The sequence below is a fragment of the Lutra lutra genome, chromosome 10, assembly GCF_902655055.1.
Source record: "Lutra lutra chromosome 10, mLutLut1.2, whole genome shotgun sequence".
Taxonomy (NCBI): Eukaryota; Metazoa; Chordata; class Mammalia; order Carnivora; family Mustelidae; genus Lutra; species Lutra lutra.
The window spans coordinates 60,124,672-60,151,174 of NC_062287.1; the positions used below are offsets into that span (position 1 = coordinate 60,124,672).

Here is a 26,503-nt window from a genome sequence, read left to right on the forward strand (position 1 = left end):
AAGAAAGACAAATAGCATATATTTTCACCCATATGTGGAATTTAGGAAACAAAACAGATGAATGTGTGGGTAGGGATAGAAGAAGAAGTAGAAGAAGAAGAAGGAGGAGGAGGAGGAGGAGAAAGGAGAGAGGAGGAGACAAACTATAAGAGACTCAATGATAGAGAACAAACTAAGGATTGATGGAAGGAGGTATGTGGGGGATGGGCTGGATGGGTGATGGGTATTGAGGAGTGAGTGCACTTGTAGTGATGAGCACGGGTATTAATTGTAAGTGATGAATCACTGAATTCTACTTCTGAAACCAATTTGCAGTGTATGTTAACTAGCATTTAAGTAAAAATTTGGGGGAAAAAAATTGAGTATTCCTCTGTTTTAATAAAAATGTATTTCTTCCCTCCAACCCCCCAAAAAGAAAAAAAGGTATAGAGTTTCTATTTTGGGTGATGAAAAATTTTGGAATTGGTGGTGATAGTTATATAACAATTGTAAATATTATTAATTTCACTGAATTGTATACTTAAAATTATCATTATAACAAATGTTATGGCACATATATTTCACTACAATAAAAAAAGGAAAAAAATCAGTATACAAGCAATCAAATAGATTAGCATTTAATTGGGATTATGTTGAATTTGCAGATTATTTTAGGGTCAATATCATTATAATGAACAATATGTAATGAACATTTCCTACATTTATTTTAGGCACACTTGTTTACCAGTTCATTTTATTTAATTTATTTTTTATTTTTTAAAGATTTTATTTATTTATTTGAGAGAGAGAGAGTGGGCAAGAAAGAGAACATGAGCAGGGGGTGGGGCAAAGGGAGAGGGAGAAGCAGACTCCCCACTGAGCAGGGACCCCTGACACAGGGCTCCATCCCAGGACCCTGAGTTCATGTACTGACCTGGAGGCAGACACTTAACCAACTGAGCCACCCAGGCACCCCTTGTTTACCATTTTAATTAACATCATTTTCTATTTCATTTTTCCATTCATTATAGCTGCTATACAACAGTATTGACTTTCCCCCAGCTTTATTGAGGTATAACTGACAATCAAAAATCACTTATATTGGATGTGTGTAACTGATGACCCAATATAGGTGTACATTATGAAATACTCACCAAAACCAAGCCCATTAACATATCCATCACTTCATACCTGTACCATTTTCCTAATTTTTTCTCTTTTGCCATGAGAATACCCAAGATCTATCCTCTCAGCAAATTTCAAGTACACAATACAGTATAAAAATTTATGGATTTGTATGCTGCTTTTATGGAATTCCATTAACTTTCCTATGCTTTATAAAGCCTAAGAAAATAAGTAAATAAATAAACAAATAAAAATCAATTGATAAAATCTAGAATTTGCCTTTTTTCTTTCTCCAATTCTTATACTTCTTTAACTTGTATTAACTAAAACCCCAATTATAATACGATATTCTGTAACAGTCTTTCCACTGGGTATACTAGTCTATTTAGCCTCTTCATGCTTTGGGATACATTTTCTTAATGCCATATTCTTTATGTCGCAGAATTTCACCATGGCTGAAACCACTTAGGGCAGAGCAAAAACCATAAGAAGGAAAATTTATTCTTCTGACTCTGTAGTCTCCAAATCTACGTCTGGAGAAAGGTATTGCTCAGCTACCCAAATGACATATTCTTTAGTTCTCTAGGTCTCAGAGTCTGATATTAAATTACTCAGCCTCTTCCTGTTATGAAGGACTGTTCTCAACTTAACAACCTTTTAGAGTCCTGTTTGTTTAATTGCATCTGCAAGAGTATGTCAGTTTTCTCTAAGCTCCTCCAGAGCTCTCCATCTCTACCTTGTGTGCTATTCCATCTTTCTTAGTCATTGTTACCCAGCTGATGATTTAGTGGTCAGGAGACAGTAGGATATGGAGCATCACCTTCAAAATTTCCAGGGCAATGGCTCAGGAAGCATGCCTCCAGCAGGTAAGCACAGACAGAGGTCTCCTAACTCCTTCAATATCTACACATCCCTGAGCCCTCAGCCTGAAAGTTTCTTAAAATTAAGGCTGTTGGGGCACCTGGGTGGCTCAGTGGGTTAAGCCTCTGCCTTCAGCTCAGGTCATGATCTCAGAGTCCTGGGATTGAGCCCTGCATTGGCCCTCTGCTCGGCAGGGAGCCTGCTTCCCCACCTCCCCTCTGCCTGCCTGCTTGTGATCTATCTCTCTGTCAACATAAATAAATAAAATCTTCGAAATAAAAAAAAATCAACTCAATCATTATTTATCTTATCGTATTTCATAATTCTGGGGGGGGGGGGAACTGGCATATTCTTAGTTTCCTACTGCCGAAATCACACATTAAAAATTCTTCTTCTTTAAAGCTCACTTAAACCACTCATTTAAGCAAATATTTTGTCAGCATATTGTCATCTATTTACTCTCCACCTCCCCATCATTCCTTGGAGAATCTGCACTTGAACCAGAATCCTATTGGCTGCAACTTTTTGTCAACATTTTCTGTGACTTCCATATCTAGGATAATGACCTGTTCCAACCACTTTCTACAAATTATTATTAGCAGGGTTAGGTTCAGTTTGGTGGATTGGGTTCCTTAGTGTCTTTGTCCATCGAAATTACCATCATCATCAAAATAAAATCTATATTTATTAAATGCCAAGTACATCATCTGTCATATTTCATTTAATTATGAATCCAATAAAGAAGGTACTAAAATAATTCCATTTTGCCACTCAAAAACCAATAGTTACATATCAGGACAATTTTATAAAGTTAGTGTGGGGTTGGCAAACAAGGATTTCTAATATAAAAGTATTTTTTTTTATTTCCTAAAATATACTTCCTTGCTGAAATTCAGGAAATGCATATAACATATATTTCAATCCAATTTAATTATTCAGGATTCCAAAGGACAAGGAAACAGCCTTTCATTTCTCACATTGACACTATACATACATAAATGTGTGTATACAAACACATACTATATATACATAATAGAAAAACAAAGAAAAAGACTAACTCAGAGAAGTTTGTAAATGTTCAAGAAAATGTTTCCAAGTTCATTTTTTGTTTCCTTCAATTGTAAATAAGATCAGATTTCACATGTCTGACCAGATTTTTCCCCCCAGCATATTCTTCTGTGTGGGATCATGATGGGCCTTGAGGAATGAGAGATTGTAAAAATACTTACTTTTTTCAGATAAAAATATCTTCTTGAATGGCAAAATGAAGACAGTCTGGAGACAAATTATAGAAAATTATATTTGGTGGGAAAAAAGCCTTTTTATGTAAGATTACCTGTAAACATCCTATTTAATCTTTTACTGCCTTTTAATTTTGGCCTGGGTATGGAATTTTTAATCTTTTATTTCCTCCCTCAGTGAAGTCTTTATTGAAAAAAAGATGTTTTGTTGATGATTTGGGCCCAAAGTCCCTGAAATATAGGGAAGAAAGTGTTAAGCTTTAAGGTGTCTACATTGTCTCAGATGGGCTCATTTAATTTATTACTTGTTTTAATTCAATATTATCTGTTCATACAATAAAGCTATACTATGTCTATTCCATTGAGTAGACTTTATATAAATGAATCATAAAATAACTCATTAAAGAATTCACATTTTAATTTAAGAAAAAAAGTTGCAGATAATTTTAGTATAGTGGCTTTGTGTTACTGGCCCAAGTGTTTCCTGATTTCAGGAATGTTTCATATTTCAGCAAAATTTCAACGGTCTCTACAAAAGCTAGGCAAATCACCATTTTCACTCCCCAGCTCTACCCAAGAAAGTTCCATTTAGGTTGAACCCTAAAATATATTCCTCTTTACTCAGAGTTCTCTTATGTTTGCTTAAGAAGAAGCTACAATGCAAGATAATAGCATGTCTAGGAGAATTCAGAATATCTTTTCTTTTTTTTTTTTTCAAAGTCTTTAAGTGCTTTGGGGAAATGCATTGGTAACTTTGGCATTTACTGTCCTTTTTTATGTGTGTTGAGGATTATTTATGGACTTTCTTTATTCCCATTAGTCATTCAAATTGTATGTGTGTATGTGGGTGAGTGTGTGTGTTTTATTCAGAAATATCCAGCATTAGGCATTAATCTTCATTTTAACAACATGTGGTGATGCAGGAGTAAAGGAGAATTACTCGGTCTTGAATCTATTTGGTCTTGACCCCGTAAATGATGGGGTTTAGCATAGGGGGCACCACCACATAGAGGTTGGCTACTAGGATGTGGACATGATGAGGGATGGTTTCCCCCCCAAACGATGGGCAAAAAATGAAAGAATGCTGGGGCATAGAACATAAGGATGACACAGATGTGGGAAGCACATGTGTTGAGGGCCTTGAATCTGGCAGCCCAGGAAGGTATCTGAAACACTGTGCAAAGGATCATGGTGTAAGACATAATGATGAACACAATGTCCAGTCCTGTAGACAGCAGGGCCACACAGTCAGCCCATAGATGATGTTGACCCTGATATTGTCACATGCCAATCTGGCAATGCCCATGTGCTCACAGTAGGAATGGGGAATGACGTTTCTCCCACAATACCTAAGTCTGTGTACCAGGAAGGTGAATGGAAGGCAGATGATGAAGCTCCTGACCATAGGTGCTATGCCAATCTTCCCAGTGACTGAGGAGGTTAAGATTGTGGTGTATCTCAGGGGGTGACAGATGGCCACATAGCGGTCAAATGCCATGGCCAGGAGAATAGCAGATTCTACCGCAAAGATGAAATGTATGAAGAACATCTGGGACACACAGCAACCAAAGGATATATCCATGGACTGGGACCAGAAGATGGCCAGCATCTTTGGGGCTGTGGCTATGGAGAGCAGCACATCTGCCGAGGCCAGCATGGAAAGGAAGATGCACATGGGCTCATGGAGACTGCGCTCAGTCACAATCACAAAGATCAAGAACACGTTGCCTACGACAGCCAAAACGTACATGGAACAGATAGGGATGGAGATCCAGGTATGAAAATCTTCCAGTCCTGGGATTCCAATCAGGACATACCACATATCCTGGGGACCGCTGTGATTATAAGAGGAGGGAAGCATCTGTGGCATCATATTCCAGACCTAGTACCTTTAATAAAAGCCACAGGGCTGAGTCATGATTGAGGAACACCCCATTAGGCAGAATGATGTCTGACCAGATTTTTTCCCCCAATATATTCTTCTCTGTGGGAGGACAGCAAGATGTATTAACTAGCCTACAATTGAAATCTGACTCTTTCCGTGGAAGAATTAAAATATATCTTGAGAAAAACAGCATTTAATAAGTGCTTACTATGTCTAATGGAACATTCCAAATACAGCTTATTAAATCTTCACAACAGACTGTTGAAAAGACCTTTACAATAATCCTTGATATGGATACTATTATTATTCTGATAGATTAAAAAAATTCCCACAGACTTTCAGCTTCTTGACCAAAGTCCCATGGAATCAAAGCCAGACAGCATAAATTTTAAAGCTTTGATCTCAGCCACCATCCAATACTGCCTATAGAAATAATACCAGATACAAAAACATGTCATCAAAATTTTCACTGATGATATCTCTGAGTAAAATAGATACATGTGAAGTTGATCTCACTTCTTAAGAGAGAAGGAGGAACTAAGGTTTTACCAAAATAAATTCCCAGCATTATAACCCGTAGGCCCTCTTCTTCATTGATTGACCACTGAACTGATTCTAAGGCCTAAGCCAGGCATTGAGGATCTACAGGTAATTTACTGATTCTGGTCTGCAAATCAACATGTTTCTTTCTTTTTTTTTTAAGATTTTATTTATTTGTCAGAGAGAGAGGGAGAGAGAGCGAGCACAGGCAGACAGAATGGCAGGCAGAGGCAGAGGGAGAAGCAGGCTCCCTGCTAAGCAAGGAGCCCGATGGGGGACTCGATCCCAGGACGCTGGGATCATGACCTGAGCCGAAGGCAGCTGCTTAACCAACTGAGCCACCCAGGCGTCCCCAAATCAACATGTTTCTTAAAATTAAAGGATGAACAGTAAAACCCTAAACTACATACAAATATTAATGTTTTACATTATGAGATAGATGGGAAGGAGGGTAAATTACTGATTATTCTTTTTTTGTAGTTCCAAAAGTTGTGGATAAAAGCAGGAGAAATCTTGAGTGAAAAGCAGGCTCGGAGATGTAACATTGGAGTGGGATGTGTGTATGAGGGTTGTACACACATAAGCAGGCACATGTAATCAGGGATAGAGACATGGATGCAAACAAGTGGACAACAAGTGGCTTCCATCTTCCCCTAATCCCCATTCTCAAGAAAAAGCTAGCTGACAGCATTTGCTGAAGAGGAATATGGACTTAAGGGACGTTTGCCTTTTATCCCTTGGTCTCACTGGAGTCATATCATTGCACACTATCATTTTATCATATATACTTTTATTTTTCATTAAGTGGTCAATATTCTGGCACTTCATGTCATAGGATTGAAATGTATCGAGGCCATTTCTTTTTTTCTTTTTTTTTTTTTAAAGATTTTATTTATTTATTTGACAGAGAGAGATCACAAGTAGATGGAGAGGCAGGCAGAGAGAGAGAGAGAGGGAAGCAGGCTCCCTGCTGAGCAGAGAGCCCGATGCGGGCCTCGATCCCAGGACCCTGAGATCATGACCTGAGCCGAAGGCAGTGGCTTAACCCACTGAGCCACCCAGGCGCCCCATTTCTTTTTTTCTTTGTTTTTATTGAAGTATAATTTATATATAATATTCCATTAGTTTCACTCTACTACATACCATGATTGGACAAGTCTATATGCTTTGTTCTACTGGCCATAAGGATACTTCTCATAGGTCACCATGCAATGCCTTTGCAATACCACTACTATATTCCCTATGTTTGCCTTTTATTCCTGTGACTTATTAATTCCACAACTGGAAGCTTCCATCTCCCAGTACCCTTCACACATTGTACCCATCTCTGCTCCCTGCCCCTCTGGCAGCCACTAGTTTGTTCTCAGTAGTCCATTGCACCTTGTGTTTTGATAGTTTAGAATATATAATACATAAATGGTGACCCCATTAGGTCTTTCCTTAAGGTGATGTGGGATTCTTTGAAAATGCTGTAAGAAAATGTTGAGATGCTTAAGTGTCTCTATCTCTTTTGATTACATATACCAATTATTTAACCATTTCATATAGAGCTAAAATTAATCCTTGAAAATTTTTTTAAATGGGGTTGTGGGGTTTAGAGGGTGAGAGAAAAGATTAATATGGGAGTGCACCTAGCCCAGACCTATGCCAGAGCCATGTATGTAAGTCAAGTGCAGTTATGGGGACAGGATATGCAATGAGCAGGCTTTCATAACAACATCAGGGATGAGGGAGAGGAGAGTCTAAGTGTTGAAAGAAACACAGAAATAGAGGTCAAAGAGAAACAAAACAAATTTTGCAGATGTTCTTCTGATCTTTTGGGACACCAGTGATCTGGTTTTTCTTATTTGGTTTTGTTTGGGCAAAGCATTATCACCAGCAGCTACCTAACTTATAGCTCTGGGGCTCCCTGAAACATTTCTTCCCAATATTCCTATTGGCCTAGTCTGACTGAATCATAAATGCATGCATGGAGGCAGTGTGTGGTGAGTAGGGACAGTGTAACTCTGGGCTCATAGATTAGATTTAAATACTGGATGAGACTAATTCTCACTGCATTATCATTAATGGAGAAAAGAAGGGAGCTGAGGGAAATTGGAAGGGGAAGTGAACCATGAAAGACTATGGTCCCTGAAAAATAACCTGAGGGTTTTTCAGGGGCGGCAGGTGGGAGGTTGGGGGAACCAGGTGGTAGGTATTGGGGAGGGCACGTATTGCATGCAGCACTGGGTGTGGTGCAAAAACAAAGAATACTGTTACGCTGAAAAGAAATTTTTTTAAAAATTCAATTAAAAAAAATCTTAATTCAAAGCTTAGTCTTCATATATAAAATACCCAAAATAAACATCAATTAAAAAGTGAGTAAATTCTGAACATAGTATTTAAAGATGGTTGTGACATAAATCAGACCCATTTTTATCCCAACCACGGATGAAATTAGGGCACTTCCAAAATGGCCATCATTAAGATCAAAATCATTTTTACTGTGAACTAAGTTCACGTTTTTGGACAACAGGCTTATGCTCCACTGGACAAGGATGGGACTGGTTTAGAGTAACCACATAGGTCAAGACATACCATCTCACACTAGACACACGACACTCACTGTAATTTTCACCTCTAACCCGTCATGTTAGTTTTCTAAGGTGTAGGCAGTTCAGCACAGGGAACGTAATGGGCTTAGAAACAGAGTTTTAATCTTGCTCAAGTGCTAGTGTAACATCATTTTGTATAGGGAGCCTCAACTTCTTACTCTGTACTAAGCTCAGCGCCTACTATATGGTGAATATCCAGTGAATTCTTTGGAAAAAAGGCATGCATGGGTTTGTGTATAGACATATATACATGGTCTTTAACTATTAGGCTTGTTTATCTCCTGAGCCCAATCCTATTACTGGACCTTACTACAAATTTGGTGCACGTATGCCCAATATTCAGAGCCATATATCGAAGATAGACAACCAGTGCATAAACATATTCAAAAAAATATATATATACTTGTGCTCTTTGTAGACAATTCATTTAGGAAGATAGCCCAAGAGTCACTAGTACAATTGCCCAGGCAGTCTGGTCACAGCCACACAGTACCTCAGCAGTCAGGCATGAGCGAAACGCAAGATGATCAAGTTCTAGGAATCCTGAGCAGCTTCTGTGTTTTCCTAAGATTACTTCCCCTTCCCTTCCCTTCCCTTCCCTTCCCTTCCCTTCCCTTCCCTTCCCTTCCCTTTCCTCCTTTCCTTCTGATGTCTTTTTTTAAATGTCCTAGCTAAGCAAAAATCAGTTTCTTACCTGTACCTTCTAGGATCCTGAAGATACTTAACTAGTAGAGGGGGAAAAAAAAAAAAAAGCCAGACAAGGTTTACAACATGGTGAGGAAATGGGGAGCTGGGTTTTTATACCTCCTCTGGGCATCTCTCGAGCTCAAGATTGTCAAACCCAGAGGACTGAACTCCTCTCACTCCTGGAAGGAGAGGGCCAGGCTGGCCTCAGGGAGAACCGCCCCAACCCCATCCTTTCCATGTACCCCATGTGCAGGTTGTCCTCTGCACAGCACTCTCGGACACCCAGGTTAACACACACTTGCCATTAAATGTGCCCTTCTCCTTTGTGTGGCAAAGACTCCTACTAGTGCCATCACAGCCGGTTTCCACAGAGCCATCTGCAAATGGAGATGGTCAAGGCCACATGTGGAAGCATTGTTATGCTTTTCAGAAGGCAGCTAATACTGAATTCTGGCCTCTTATTTACCTGAAATTTTAAGGCTCCTTGGCTTTCTCTCTCTTCCATGGGTCACATGGTAGAATTAGCATCAGAGGGGTCAAGAAATGTCATTAGCTACTATAGAGATTTTTATTTGGATTTTTTAATTTAAATTCAATTTAGACAAATATAGTACAACAGTAGTTTCAGAGCTACTGTTCCTTAATGTCCATCACCAATTTATTCAGATTTTTATGTAGCTTTTTATGTTCTCTGCCGGACTTTTTTTTTTTTCTATTTCTTTTTCTTTTTAAACTTTCTCAGTCTTTATGACTCTTCTCTAAATGCATTGGGATTGTTTTATTGTTTGGTTTTGCTCTTATTACTTTTCAGAGAATGCTTTCATACATGTATGTATAAAAACTTTTTGTCTTTTCTCTATCACTGACCTTTACACTACTCTTTTCTCTCTTGGTTATTAAGATTTCTGAATTCCTATTCCAATATTTGGACACAATATTTCTGAGAAGCTGACTGTAATCATACCTTTTTCCATGGGTGCATGCCTCTGCTATCATTCGAAGGCAAGTCCATGTCTCCTCCCCTTGAACCTGGGATGACAGTTGTTTTGACCAATTAAGTAGCAAGAATGATGTTAGTGTTTTCAGGTTACTGAGCCAAAGTTAATAAGTCTGGGAACTTCGACCTTGTTTCTTGTTCAAAGCCTGTCACCTGCATTAGGAGTAGGACCACACTGGGGTTAAACCAATAACATGAAGAAGCTATCCCCATGGGGAGAGTATGACTATGTACATGAGCACAAAGGCACCAGGCATGGGAAAGCAATCTGTGGACCTTGCAACTCAGTGGAGTTCCAAGCCAAATGCTGCCCGCTGAGTGACCACAGCCTTATCCTTGAGGAAACAAACATACAGTCAAGCCCAGCCTGGATTGTTGACCCACAGAATTGTGAGAAAGGATGAATCAATGTTATTTGAGGCAATGTGTTTTGAGGTGGTTTGTTACACAGCAGAAAAGAATAAAAATGTAGTATATTTCTGAAATGATTTTGTATTTTTCTTTCTATCCTGACTTCAAACAGTTCTTAAGTCATATGATCTATTTCTTGTCTATTTCTTTTCTGTCTTTATTTTCTTATTTTATGCCCATATCTACAAATTATTCCTAAAGATAGATTGGAGAGAGATAATCTACTTTCTCTATGACACATGTGTGTGTGTGATTGTGTTTATGTGTTTTCAGGTAAGGGAGTTGGAAGGTTTATCAGCAGAAACATTTTTATTTTAATTATATATCTTCTATAAATACTCTTCATTGGAAAAGTCTCATGGTTTCCTGGAATGTTAAACACAGGTCGTTATAAAAGGGTCAGGGATTCTAGTAGAATAAGGTGGTTTACAAGTTTATTGTCTACATTAACTGACATCCATTTCTTTAAAAAAAAAAGAATTATATGTTTATTTATTTATTTCATAAACAATGGGGAGAATACATGAGCAGGAGAGGGGCTAAAGAAGAAGGAGGGAGAATCTTCAAGAATTCTCCCTGTTGAGTACAGAGCCTAGCTCAGGGCTCCATCTCAACCCTGAGTTCAGGACCTCAGCCAAAATCAAGATTCACATGCTTAAAGGACTATACCACCCAGGCACTCCTGACACCCACTTCTGTCATCATTTGTCCTGCCACAAAATCAGCAATTTCTTAAGACTGTTTTCAAGGCTGTTTCCCTGGACCACAATTCTTCCTTTAATTTCCCCTCTTGAGGAATGTCTGACTCAAAATGTATGTTCTCACTCTTTTACACCATGGGGTGGACTCTCTTTTTTGGCATGTGTGTTGGGGGGCTAGTATTTTCAGTGTTTCACTAACAGTAAGCTACTACTCCCCAACCTTCTTCCCCTAGGTGGTCTTTTTCTAGTGGGGCTTCTGGAGCTGTTTGATTTTGCTTATTTCCCTACACATGAAAACATGGCTTGTTACGTTTCTTCTTCTTCTTGCTCCTCATGAGTTCAGGGAAGGAAAGAAGTATGTGGCCATATTTACATGAAAGTGACTACCATTATCATCAGGAGCCCAGTAGTTTCTCTCAACATTGTGAAGGGACTTTATGCTATCTTCCAGATTCCCACATCGCTGTGGTAATTAGCAGTGCCATTCTGTTTCTAGATATTCAGGTATTGGCTGTTTGTGACTGCCTTTTTTTTTTTTTAAAGATTATTTATTTATTTAAGAGAGAGAGAGAGAGCGCAAACAGAGGGAAAGGGAGAAGCAGATTCCCCACTGAGCAGAGATCCAGAAGTAGGGCTTGATCCCAGATCCCCAAGATCACAACCTGAGCCAAAGGTCGATCCTTAAATGACTGAACCACCCAGCTGCCCCTGTTTTTTACTGCCTTATTCATTTTCTTTTCAAAGCTACCGAGTGTGTTCTCTTGGCTCCCATGTTATATTAAAATTCAATGAGTGAGTGTCAGATTTTGTTAAACAACTGAACCAGTATTGGTGCGTTATTATTAACCAAAGTCCACAGTTTACATTAGGGATCACTCTTTCTGTCTTCAGTTCTATGCTTCTGACAAGTACATATTTCTTCCCCACTATCCAAAAGTAGAACATTCTTATAAAACCTTTCCTGAGCCATAATGGCACCAAACAAGAAACATTCACCATGAATTCACATGGAAAATTGGTTGAGCATTTCTAGACCCCAAAATAACTGCTCTTAGAGTTTTCTGGTATTTAGGACATATCTTGCTAACAGATGCTCAAAATCAATCAGGATAAATCACAGATGCTCACTGACACTGTGTGAAATTACAGGGTTTTGATACAATGATGTGGAGTGTTCTTCCTGGGAGAGGAGCTTGGTGGGGCTGCTCTCGCTGCCTCTGCAATGGATCAATGCAAAACACACACTGAAAGCTAGTTTTGATTTTCACCTCTTTTATAAAAGTGGAAATACTCTTCAGCTTTCTTTCAGGTGCTGAAAACAGGTACTAATGTAGGTTTTTCATGAGAGCTAAATGGCATAAAATGAACTTTCAAAAACTAGGAGTTACCCGTATATAATGTCATGTACCCACCATTACAGTATCACACAAAAGAATTTTGTTAGCTTAAAAATTCACTGTTCTCCCTCCATTCATGTCTTCCTCCCTCTTCTGAACCCTCGACTGTAATGATATTTATGCTATTTCTGTAGTTTTGTCTTTTCTGGAATGTTATACTCTTGTAGTCATATAACTATTTAACCTTTTCAGGATGGCTTCTTTCATGTAGAAATATACATTGAAGGTTTTTCCATGTCTTTTCATAGCTTGATAGTTTTCTTTTTTTTTTAAATCAAGGAATAAATAACATTACATTTTACAACAATACCAGAGTTTCTTTATCCATTCATCTTACGTTCTTCCAATTATGGCAATTAGAAAGAAACCTGATATAAAGATTCATGTTTATGTCTTGATGTGGACATTGCCTTCAACTCATTGGGTCAAATATCTGGGAGTGCAAGACCACATGGTAAGAGTATGTTTAGTCCTATGAGAAACTCGGAGACTCTTCCAGAAAGGCTGTAATTTGCATTTTCATCCACAATGACTGTGAGTCCCTGTGACTCCTTGTCCTCACCAGCATTTGGTGTTGTCAGTGTTTTTAGGTTTTAGCCATTCTCATTGGTGTTAGTGTTATCTCAATGTTGTTTTACTTAGAAATCTTCATGGCAAATTATATTGAGCACCTTTTCATGTGCTTAATGTTACTTGCATGTTGTTTTGGTGGAAATACTTTTCAGATTTTTTGCCCAAGTTTTAACTGACTTCATTATTTCCTTGTGGTTGAGTTTTAAAAATTCTTTGTATATTTGGTGAAATATGTCTATTACAAATATTTTCTGCCTGTCCATGCCTTACTTTTCATTTTCTTAACTTACTATGCAATTATATTTTTTTCTCTCTTCATTGTGATTATGCTCAATTTGGACATTTTGTCATTTTATTCTTTGAATAATTTTCTAATAAACTCCTAATCCTAATACATCCCACTTATCATTTTAAATTCCCCGATTTTCAAGAACACCTACTAGTGATGTGTTGGTGTACTTGGATGAACCCTATATTCCTTTTCCTCCAAATCCCCGTACTTAACACTTGTTCTTTTGTTCTGCTTTCTTAAATCTAGCTTCTGAGAGTTCTGTTGTTTTTTTTAATCTCTCATATTTTTCTTTAATTTACAAATAAACTTTTATGTTGTCTATGTATTTCTTATTAACAGTATTCTGTTCTTCTATCAGGGATATAGTATCATGGATTATTTCACTAGGAGTATTAACTAGGGGTTGATTTTTCTTTTTAAGTCGTAGTCACTGAACTGAATAAACTCCGCTCCACCTGATTCTATTTTTTTTTTCATTAATTTTGGTATGTGATTTTGTATTGGTGAATTTAATCTCACCTTTGGTATATATTTGGCTGTCCATTCATATGTCATGGTGAAGGACCACGAATTTAGTAGGGATATCCATGCACATGGTGGGATGTGACCTAGTCAGTGACATTGTAAGTCCTGAAGTAGGAGGCTAGCCAAGTCAGTGAGTAAATACTCAAATAGCAGTACCTCTTAATATTTGCTTTGAGACATTTTTACAGAGAATCATCCTAATATCACATGACAATGAAATATCAATCTGGCTGTTGTTTTAGAAGATGAATGTTGACAAGTTTTCTATGGGCTTCAATATTCAATAGGTATTATTTTAGACAATCCCTCTCGCTTATATGACCCCTCATTCTTAGCATCCTTTGTACCCAGTGCTGCTTTCTCTGGATCATTATTGATTCCGTCACCACAGAGACCAATCATTTGGCTGGAACTGAAAATGGATACTTTCCAGATCCTTCAGTTCAGAAACCTTACACATACCTTCACATTTTCCTCCATTTTCAGTGCACCCCAGCTCTAATACCTGGTATAAATTCCTGTGTTTTTCTGGAATTGTGATGCACAGACCATTTTCTCCTCAGGGGTATCCTCTTCAGTCGGCACCTAGGTCTCAGAGTTATCTATCCCAGTTGCCTTTTGGGTATAGTTTAGTGTTCCATATTTATTCAATTTGTCTACACATACACTGCCACTATTTTACAATATCTCTGTGTGTGCACCATGGTTTTAGTGAACTTTAGAATGTAGCAGAAATGAAAGCATTCTCCATCAAGGAAATTTATCTGTTTTAATACTTTTCCTATGTTTCAGACACTATAAGACACTTAAGGTAAAAGTCAGATATAATTACATGTCAAACACTGAATGAAAGATTAAGACTAAGCAGAAAGGCAGAAATGGGAAGTAAATCTCTCTTTAATGATACTAAAATAAGGAGTTAAAGTCTTGAGGATAAATACTTGAAGTGTTACACATATTTTAAATTGTCCTCTGAAAGTTACATAAGAGGTAAAGATGATCTAATTCAGCAGGATCCTTTTAGGAAATGCAGGACTGGAACACACACTGCTAGGCTCCTGTTGTTCTCCGAGGTATTTGGATGCCTTCAATGTGGCCGCCAGAATCTCCCTCTTCCTTACTGCTCTTGTTCTCTCATCTTCACCTGTGGAGACGAATAGCTTGGTCAGCAATAAAAAATACATATACTGCTATATTAAACCAGTAAGGTCTTCAGAAAGAGACATAGAAAACTGGTGGATATGAAATGGACTTATAGGTACATGTAGAATTAAGATATATTCATGGAAGCTTATGTCCATGATCATCTTTACATGTTTTTTTTTATTTTAATTAATTAATTAATTTGACAGAGAGAGAGACAGCAAGAAAGGGAACACAAGCAGTGGGAGGAGAGGGAGAAGCAGGCTTCCCGCTGAGCAAAGAGCCCCATGTAGGACTCTATCCCAGGACCCTGGGATCATGACCTGAGCCAAAGGCAGCCACTTAATGACTGAGCCACCCAGGTTCCCCCATCTTTACATGTTTAACAGAAGTGTTATTATCAAAGAAATTTTGAATTCATACATGTTAATTTCCAATTCTATCCTCCTCATAGGAAGAGGTTATAAGAAGTCAGTTAGTTCTTCCAATTGCCTGTGCTTCATTCACAACAGAGAAAACACTACTGTACAGTTTTTTGATTCTATACCTAATCTCTAACATCATCTACCTGGCATGATATGTCATTACTAGCTAGTGATTCATTTGTCCTTCATTAAGAGTCAGACTCCCTAAAGAGAAAGAAAAATGACAAATGATTCTACTCATTAAGAAACAAAACAAAAGAACAAAGGGGAAGGGCACCCAGGTGATTCAGTTGGTTAAGTCTTAGACTCTTGGTTTCAGCTCAGGTCATGATCTCAAAGTCCTGAGATGGAGAACCACATTGGGCTCTGTGCCAGTGGACTCTGCTTGAGAATCTCTCCCTATCATTCCACTGCCCCTCTGCCTGTCATTCTGCTTCTGTGCTCTCTCTCAAATAAATAAATAAATAAATAAATAAATAAAATCTTTATTAAAAAAAAAAGATGAAGAAGAACCTGGTGATGAGGAGTAGGAGTATACATCTCCTGATGAGTACAGGTTGATGCATGGAGGTGTTGAATCACTACATTGCACACCTGAAACTAACATAAATATAACGAAGTTGTATTAAAAAAAATAAAAAAGAATCAGGCTCCCTAATTAAAAGGAAAAAACAAGGATAATAAAAATGACTACAGACTGCTTCATTCAGTTGAATTTCACTGCCTCACTCTTTGCTAAACCACATTCCATTGGTACCTCTACTGCTTCTCTGTCCTTCTCTCTCTCCCTCTCTTTCTCTTTCTCCCAGAAATATAAAACCATAATTTCTATAAACACAAAAAATGTAAAGACTCTCTCAAATTTCCCATTATGTCTCTGTTCTTTACTATAGCATTTATAATACTGTAGTTCTTTTTATAATACTTGATGAGTGAATAAGAAATTGGTGAGGGTACAGAAAAAATAGTGATCTATAACATGGATCATTGGATTTCTCGTGATTTTTTATGTCTTAATGTCTTAAATGGCACAAGAAATGTTGAAAATTAAAGACAATGTCTCATCATATATATAGTCAGTGTTTTTTTATTTAATTTGTTTGCATAAAAATAAAAAAAAACTTCCTGTCATTTTTAAAGATAGTTAGGATGATCCAGAAACAATAGAATCAATAACTTGTTATCAGTAAGTACCTGGACAATCTAACCAATGAGTCTTGGGTGCATTTAAATTCATTGAGGGACACATATTTGTTAATCCTTCTGGGGAAGGATACTTAAATGAGAAAGTTTAATCAGGCTCTAAAAATTAAGAAAAAGGAAATAATATATGTTCACTATTCGGCTCTTTCTACATTTCTCATTCTCATTAACCAGTAGGTTCTAAATCCCATGATAGGTGTCATGGGCTATGATGTGACAACCATTTAAAATGAAGGAAAATTTCACAAGAGAATTAAATAGAAAATGCAAGCATCACAATTAGCATCCACTTTTGTTGTTTTACTTAGTTTTGAGAGATCGTTATGATTGCATAAAGGAGAAGGCTGTGGGTGATACAAGAATGGATTTTATGAACACAATATCTTTACTACGTGAATGCGGATCTGCTTGGTCTTGGCACCATAGACAAGTGGATTGAGAAAAGGGGGGACCAGCAAGTAGAGACTAGAAAAGAGGATATGGATATAAGGGGGAATATGAGCACCAAACCTATGTGTGAAGAAGGAGAAGAAGGCAAGGAGGTAGAACTGGAGGAAGACACAGATGTGAGCGATACAGGTATTGAATGCTTTCCACCGAGCCTCCTTCTGGGGCAAACGAAAAACTGTGAAAAAGATCTGTATGTAGGACAAAGTGATGAATATCATGTCAAATCCTGCAACAGCAAATGCCACAAACAGGCCATAGATTTTGTTGACCCGCACATTTTCTGCAGCTAGCTTCACAATGGCCATATGTTCACAGTAAGAATGGGAGATGATGGTTGTATGGTAAAACTGAAACCGACATTTAATCAGTACTAAAGATGGGGTTGCTAGAATGGCAGCCCTAAGTGTTACCACGGCCCCTATTTGGGTGACCAGCTGGTGGGTGAAGATGGCAGAATATCTTAGTGGATAACAGATGGCCACATAACGGTCCATAGCCATGGCCAGGAGGATGCCTGACTCGATGCACTGAAATGTGTGGATGAACCCCATTTGAAGCAAGCAGAAATCAAAATAAATCTCTGGTATATGTAGCCAGAAAATGCCAAGCATCTTGGGCACAATGCTTGTGCCAAGTACAATATCTGTGACTCCCAGCATGCCTAAGAAAAGATACATGGGTTCATGGAGGCTACGCTCTGAAATGATGATGATCAGAAGCACAGAATTTCCAATCAAAGCAAAGAGATACATAACACAGAAAGGAATCCCGATCCAGCACTGCACAGACTCTAGGCCTGGGATCCCTATTAGGGTCAACACAGAAGGCATGAAGACTGTAATGTTGGAGTTGGACATAATGTCTTTGGGTTCCCAGAACCAAATGAAAGAAGTATTTCAGTCAGTGGTACTCTTCCTCTCTACTCCATTTTTATTGAAAATCATCATAGCGAGTCTCTCTGATTCTGGCCGAAGTCTAAGGTCATATCATCCATTTCACCTATATTGTTAATGGAAAAAAGACTGACTCTTTGACGCACATCACTGTTTTGAGGGAGGACATCCCCAAGCACTAGTCCACAAGAAGAGATTGGGTGTATGGCAGGTCAAATGCATTAGAATCACCAGATCATCTGAATAAGGAAATCAACTGCTGACCTTTCTACATGTCCTTCTGGACCTGTGGACAAAATAATGATATTTGTTCATTTTGTATGCAAATTGTACATTAATCAGATTTTCATAAATCTCACCCTATCCCAAATTGCAAGTAATCCTTAGGACTCTATTATTTTCCCCACTATCTCTGAGTCAGAAACTGTTAGTCTGTACCAGCAAATAGTCAAACTCTATCCAGTATACCGTTATCAACAGCTCGTATGAAAGATAAGAGAGAGAGAAAACTCCACCCAAGAGCATAATATACTTAGGTATCTATATCGGTCTATACATTATATATCTATGTATGAATGGATGTCCTTTCAAAAGAATGTGAGGTAGAGCTTGAGAAAAGATTCAAATACATGTAATTTTTACAATCTGGATCAAAGTTCCATATTATTTTTTTAGAGATAACATTTTTTCAATTTATGTTTTTAATTCCAATATACCAGGCATATTGATAACTATTTTCAATTTTTTAAAATTCCAATATAATAGGCATAGTGTTGTATTAGTTTCAGTTGTCCAATATAGTGATTCAACAATTCCATACATTACTCGATGTTCATCAGAGTAAATGTAGCCTTTTTTCTATTATGTTATGTACCATACAGTACGTCATTAGTTTTTGATGTAGTGTTCCACGATTCACTGTTTGTGTATAATATCCAGTGCTCTGTGCAATATGTACCCTTTGTCCTACACCCTCACCACTAAAAGCCCGTTTGTTTCTTAGAGTCCATGGTCTCCTACAGTTTTTCTCCTCCTCCAGTTCCGCCCCCCTTCATTTTTCCCATCCTTCTCCTAATGTTCCATGCTATTTTTTACATTACTAATAAAACTCTATTTTATTTAGTCTCTATGACTAACATGGAATTCACTAAAATGAGTTGTATACGTAAAACAACAGAAATTCTGTAATATCCATTTCAGAATAACTAGAGGCAAGAAATATCCAGGAGGCAAGGAAATCCTGAGCAATAATGTAGAGGCAAGGGAACTCATTCTTGCTTACTAAAGGACATAGATAAATGGGTAACATAGCGAGAATTGAGGTTAGTTTCTAGGGTTTAATGATTTTTGATTTACCGAAAACAAAAGATGGGTACATTTAGGCCTATTTATTCTCAATAATACACATATCACGTGAATACTTTGATCATTTTGGAGCTCAAGCATCAAAAATAAATAGAAAATAAAAGGGTGAAAAGATAGGTTCCTTAAAAGGAACTCCAACCTAGAAGTAGAAAGAAGACAGAGGGCAGACCTTGGGATACCAGAAATGATTCAGGAGACGACTGTGGAGCAAATAATGATAATCTGATCACCACAATTCACTGATGACTGAATTTTCAAAAGACTTGGGCTTTTAGTCCCTATATAAGAGTTCTTCTCTGATAAAGATCATTGCTTTGAAAAATTGCATAATCATGATATTCTCAAGTTGTACAATAGAAAAATATTTGCTGTCCTTTAAAAAATAAAAATAAAAAAGGTTTGCTTATGTCATTCTTTCCTAGACTCTCCCAAACTGCTGTTTTATGTCAGCAAGCTCATGATGCCCTAACCATCTACTGAATAGGAATCCTTTAGTAACAATCCCATTGTCTGACTTATTCAGGAGAAAGGAGCTGCCATGGGAGCCATTACCTGATAGGTACAGATGGTGGGAAGACAGGTAGAAAAGATAGGATATTTGCTGCTTGGGCCATATCCAATATAAGAACATCTCCGTGATAACATTTCCTGCTCTTCTCTGTCCCTGCAAAACAAATTTTATACTATTCTGTAAAGCTTTCTGAGGTCATGTTGGTGGATTCATCCTCCAACAAAACTCACAGCAAGGTCTGTATCATGCTGAGGCAGCAGCATGAATTTATTGACCTTGAATTGTAGAAGAAAGCTGCTGACTACTAACTAAAATATTCCCCAGAGAATGTGGAGAAGGAGGAGGTCTGAATATGACCTGAGAGATTACCTCACCACTAGGCCAGTCCAGGAGGCTCTCAGCAGCTCAGAATAATGCCCTTTTGGGTCCATCCACAGCTGGTGTCTCTGAATTCATTTCTATAACCTGCAGAATCTCACTGCTCTTCTCTCTTCATTTCCCTCACAGGGTAAATGTAGAGAAATTAATACACACAAGTTGTATTTTTATGAGTTCAGTTCTTTTTCTACCATCCTCATTTGGAAGAACTTCTAAAGAACACTTAGATGTGGGCATGTTCCTATGCCATGAATTCTATAAATATCCTTAGGACCCTTTTTTCACTAATGCACTACTGGAATGAAAAGTCTGTATCCACAATAGCTCTTTCTCACATATTTACTCTCATTCTCCTACAGTCTCATCCTCAGATTTTTTATTTTATTGAAGTTATTTTTGTAAATTTAGTAATATTCTCTGAATGACCAGTTATGATGTATATTTCCAAATCCTGCTATACTAATTTTAGAAGTATTTGCTCCAGCACTGTTAAAAATGTGGATAGTATTTTGATAGGGGTAACGTTGATTCTGTAGATTGCTTTAGATAGCATTTTAACAATATTTATCCTTCTAAATCATGAGCAAGGATTATTTTTCCATTTCTTTGTCTTCCTCAATTTCTTTCACAATTATTCTGTAGTTTTTAGAGTATAGATCCTTTACCCCTTTGGTTAGGTTTATTCCTAGGTATCTTATGATTTGGGTGCAATTGTAAATGGGGTTAATTCCTTCATTTCTCTTTCTTCTATCTCATTGTTAGTGTATAAAATGAAACTAATTTCTGTGCATTGATTTCATATCCTGCCATGTTGTTGAATTCCTGTATGAGTTCTAGCAGTTTGGGGATGGAGTCTCTTGGGTTTTTCACATAACGTATACTGTCATCTGAGAAGAGTGAGTGTTAGACTTCTTTACCAATTTGATTTTTTTTTATTTCTTTCCATTGTCTGATTACTGAGGCAAGGTTTCTAGAACTATGTTGAAGAATAGTGGTGAGAGTTGGCAACCTTGTCCTGTTCCTGGCTTTAGGGGAAAAGATCTCAGTTTTTGTCCACTGAGAATGATGTTTGCTGTGGGATTTTCATAGATGGCTTTTATGACATTGGGGTATGTTCCCTCTATCGATATAGATAGAACTGGAGGGTATTATGATGAGCAAAATAACTCAATCAGAGAAAGGCAAGTATCATATGATTTCACTCTATGTGGAATATAAGAAACAGCAGAGACAATCATAGGGGAAAGGAGGGAAATCTGAATGGGAAGCCATCAGAAAGGGAAAAAGCCAAAAGAGACTCTTAATCATAGGAAATAAACTGAGGGTTGATAGAGGGGAGTAGGGTGGGAAGATGGAGTAGTCCAGTGCTGGGCATTGACGAGGACACGTGATGTGATGAGCACTGCTTGTTATACACAACTGATAAATTATTGAATCCTACACCTGACTTATGATGTGTGATAAGTTGGCTAATTGAATCTATATAAAAAAATACATATATAAATACATAAATACATAAATTTTACTATGCAGAACCCTGAACCAGTTACTGACCATCTGGTGATATTTCTCTCATTCCTCCCTTTTATAACTTTTTTTCCTCTTTTCTACCACTCTTCTCTCAGAATGCAGATATTTTATGCCTCATAGATGCAGGGGAATCATGTCATCCGCTCTTGATGCAAGTAAAAAGAAGACATATATGCTTTTAAGTTTTTAGAAATATAGGGAGAAGAATTCATAAGTCTTTTATCATTAGAACAAATGATGAATTCAAGAACTACTTATGCACATGGTACCTTTCTCTTTGACATGATTTGCCTTGTTTCTAGACTTTCTCTTATGCTGCCAACTTAAGAGAGATTGAGGTAATACAGATGCTGACAAATTTAGAAAGGATCCTTTCAGTAGGAGGGAGGAGGCATTCACAATGTATTTCAGGGAGAAGAAGAGATAGAGATAAAAGGGCAGAGCACCTTAGATGTTCTTTGTAGAATCTTGTCTGTGAAGGAGACCGATACAATGGTACTGATTCATGTTGAATAGAATTGATTCAGAGGTCAGATTGGCACATGTTATCTAATCATTAGCTCAGTCTTGGGTCCCCAAGGAATAGTTTAAACTAGCTTATCATCTTTTCCCCTCCTCTTCTTCTCTTCTACGGATTTTATTTATATTTTGTTGTCTTCCAATCTAGTATCCTGAGTCCCTTTCACCCTTAAACTGTACATTATTGATGGGAATAGTATCTTCTCAAAATAACTGGGGTATCAATTTTATTATGCCAACGCCTATAACAATATTTTCAACACATATCCTGCTTTTGTTCCTGATTTGGCATGTCATATTCCAAATTTCAGTCCATGTTGAACATACTTTGAAAGACTTTCCTGACCTTTCTTCGGCCTGTAGAATAGATAAGCAAATTTTTTCCACTTTATTGTGAAACAAGAAAATACTTTCACAAATAGATCAATACCTATATGTTTAACTTTTTTTTCCCCAGAATTTTGTAGGGCTTTGGGGGAGAGGTTAATAAATCATCTTTAAAGGATCATCATTCAAATTTTTTCTCAAAAAAAAAAATCATATATACTCATTATGAAGCATACACCAATCTGGCAATCCACAATTTTAGTAGTAAATTGATTTGGTACTAATTGATTTAGTAGTAAAATCAATTACCTCAATTTCCTGTCCATCTTTTATTTTAAGAAAGCTACAGTCATGAAGTGACTCATATTGCCATATCACTAATAAATCCTATGGAATATAGAGTTAAGAAATTAATGTCTAGGGTGCCTGGGTGGCTCAGTGGGTTAAAGCCTCTGCCTTCGGCTCAGGTCATGATCCCAGGGTCCTGGGATCGAGCCCCACATCAGGCTCTCTGCTCAGCAGAGCCTGCTTCCTTCTCTCTCTGCCTCTCTGCCTACTTGTAATCTCTGTCTGTCAAATAAATAAATAAAATCTTTAAAAAAAAGAAATTAATGTCTACCTATGAGGTGAATTGTTTCTCAAAAACTATATCCATTGGGGAGGGTATGTGCTATGGTGAGTGCTTTGAAATGTGTAAGCCTGATGATTCACAGACCTGTACCCCTGGGGCAAATAATACATTATATGTTAACAAAAATAATTTTAAAAATAGTAAAAACAAACCAAAAAAAGCAGTATCAAGGTCGTTCAATAGAGAAAGCATAGTCTTCTCTACAAATAATGCTGAAACAACTGGACATCCTGGTGAGGTTCAGTTTGGTGCATTGGGTTCTTTATTGTCTCTGTTCATGAAAATTACCATCATCAAAAAAATTTTTAATTTAATGCCAAATACATCTTATAGCATATTTCATTTCAAAAACAAGCCAATACATAAGGTACTAAAGTAATTCCATTTGCCAGTCAAGAACCAATAGTTACACAACAAGATAGTTTTATACAGTTAGTGTGGGACAAACAAATAAGGATTTCTAGTATCACAGTGTTTATTTTTAACTTTTAAAATAGATTAACTTGCTGAAATCCAAGTGACTATATCATATATTTAAGCCAAGGTACTTATTCAGGATTCCAGGGATCTAGGAAACAGCCTTTCATTTCAATTTCACTATACACACACACACACACACACACAAACACACACACACACACATTACCTTATTTGTGCATTAATATGTATATACACACATATATGATATATACATAATAGAAAACAAGGAAAAGAGACTAACCCTGGAAAGTTTGCAAATGTTCAAAGTATAGCTTCCAAGTTCATTTTTTGCTTTCTTTAAATGTAAATAAGGTCAGATTTCACATTCTCATACCATATGCTAGGCTTTGAGGAAGGAGAGATTGTAAAAGTATTTTCTTGAAATGAATCTGAAGACAAGCTTATGAAAATTATATTTGGTGTGATTACAGACTTTTTATGTAAAATTATGTGCCAGCATCCTACATAATCTTTTCCTGTCTCTATCTATGGCCTGGGTATGGCATTTTTAATCTTTTACTTCTTCCCTCAGTGAAATCTCTGTTAAAGGGATGCTTCATTGATGATTTGGGCCAGAGATCACCAATATGTAAGGAAGAAATGATTAACTTTGAAGGTGTCTGTGTTGTCTCAGATGGGTCAATATAATTTATTATTTGTTTCAATTCAGTATTATCTGTTCATACAATAAACCTATACTCTGTGCCTATTCCATTGAGCAGACGTTATATCACGAATATGAAAATATCTCATCTTAGTACTCACATTTTAATTTAAGATAAAGGTGAAGATAATTAGAGTTTATTAGCTTCATGCTACTGACACAAGTGTTTCCTGGTTTCAGTGGGAGAGTTGCATATTTCCTCAAAATTTCAACAGTCTGTACAAAAGCAAGGCAACTCGCCATTTTCACTTCCCAGCTCTACCCAAGAAAGTTCCATTTGGGTTTAATCCTAAAATGTATTCCTCTTTACACTGGGTTCTCTTATGATTGCTTAAGAAGAAGTTACAATGCAAGATAATAGCATGTCTAGGAGAATTCAAAATATCATTATTTTTTCAAAGTCTTTAAGTGCTTTGGGGAAATGCATTGGTAACTTTGGCATTTACTGTCCTTTTTTATGTGTGTTGAGGATTATTTATGGACTTTCTTTATTCCCATTAGTCATTCAAATTGTATGTGTGTATGTGGGTGAGTGTGTGTGTTTTATTCAGAAATATCCAGCATTAGGCATTAATCTTCATTTTAACAACATGTGGTGATGCAGGAGTAAAGGAGAATTACTTGGTCTTGAATCTATTTGGTCTTGACCCCGTAAATGATGGGGTTTAGCATAGGGGGCACCACCACATAGAGGTTGGCTACTAGGATGTGGACATGATGAGGGATGGTTTCCCCCCCAAAACGATGGGCAAAAAATGAAAAGAATGCTGGGGCATAGAACATAAGGATGACACAGATGTGGGAAGCACATGTGTTGAGGGCCTTGAATCTGGCAGCCCAGGAAGGTATCTGAAACACTGTGCAAAGGATCATGGTGTAAGACATAATGATGAACACAATGTCCAGTCCTGTAGACAGCAGGGCCACACAGTCAGCCCATAGATGATGTTGACCCTGATATTGTCACATGCCAATCTGGCAATGCCCATGTGCTCACAGTAGGAATGGGGAATGACGTTTCTCCCACAATACCTAAGTCTGTGTACCAGGAAGGTGAATGGAAGGCAGATGATGAAGCTCCTGACCATAGGTGCTATGCCAATCTTCCCAGTGACTGAGGAGGTTAAGATTGTGGTGTATCTCAGGGGGTGACAGATGGCCACATAGCGGTCAAATGCCATGGCCAGGAGAATAGCAGATTCTACCGCAAAGATGAAATGTATGAAGAACATCTGGGACACACAACAACCAAAGGATATATCCATGGACTGGGACCAGAAGATGGCCAGCATCTTTGGAGCTGTGGCTGTGGAGAGCAGCACATCTGCCGAGGCCAGCATGGAAAGGAAGATACACATGGGCTCATGGAGACTGCGCTCAGTCACAATCACAAAGATCAAGAACACTTTGCCTACGACAGCCAAAACGTACATGGAACAGATAGGGATGGAGATCCAGGTATGAAAATCTTCCAGTCCTGGGATTCCAATCAGGACATACCACATATCCTGGGGACCACTATGATTATAAGAGGAGGGAGGCATCTGTGGCATCATATTCCAGTCTAGTACTTTGATCAAGTCACCATTGAGGAATACTACATTAGGCTGAATGATGTCTGATTTGATTTTTTCCCCAAATATATTCTTCTCTGTGGAAAGACAGTGAGATGTATTACCTAGCCTAAAATTATACTCTGACTCTTTCCATGGAAGAATTAAAATATACCTTTTTAAAAAAGATATTATTTATGTATTTGATGGAAGACACAGTGAGAGAGGGAACACAAGCAGGGGGACTGGGAGAGGGAGAAGTAGGTTTCCCGCTGAACAGAGAGCCTGATGCGGAGCTCTATCCCAGCACCCTGGGATCATGACCTGAGCCGAAGGCAGATGCTAAACGAGTGAGCCAGCCAGGCGCCCCTGAAATAGATCTTGAAAAAAAATAGTTAGCATTTAATAAGTGCTTACTATATCTAATGGTACATTCCAAATACAGCTCATTAAAAACTTTGCAATAGACTATTGGAAAGACCTTTACAATAATTTTTGACATGGATACTATTATTATTCCTATAGATGAAAAAATAGCAAAGACATTTAGCTTCTTGACCTAGGTCTCAGTGGATTCAGAATCAGACAGGCATAAATTTGAAAGCTCTGATCTCAGCCACCAT

General features: G+C 37.7%; 2 protein-coding genes and 1 pseudogene across 2 annotated transcripts; all 3 read right to left on the reverse strand.

Annotated features, from left to right (window-relative positions):
• Positions 1–4,107: 4,107 nt before the first annotated feature.
• On the reverse strand, positions 4,108–5,079 carry LOC125079615 (olfactory receptor 52Z1-like; annotated as a pseudogene).
• Positions 5,080–16,947: 11,868 nt separating this feature from the next.
• Positions 16,948–17,886, reverse strand: LOC125079351 (olfactory receptor 52A1-like). Its single transcript, XM_047692887.1, has one exon. The coding sequence runs from the start codon at positions 17,884–17,886 to the stop codon at positions 16,948–16,950; it is 939 nt and encodes a 312-aa protein (XP_047548843.1).
• Positions 17,887–24,909: 7,023 nt separating this feature from the next.
• LOC125079197 (olfactory receptor 52Z1-like) lies at positions 24,910–25,883 on the reverse strand. Its single transcript, XM_047692662.1, is given in 2 exon segments — positions 24,910–25,254; positions 25,257–25,883. Coding segments are annotated over 2 exon segments (972 nt in total).
• Between the last annotated feature and the right edge of the window lie 620 nt (positions 25,884–26,503).

Bases quoted from the DNA above. Each gene is read 5' to 3' on its own strand.
- LOC125079351 (XM_047692887.1), bottom strand. From the start codon at position 17,886: ATGTCCAACTCCAACATTACAGTCTTCATGCCTTCTGTGTTGACCCTA.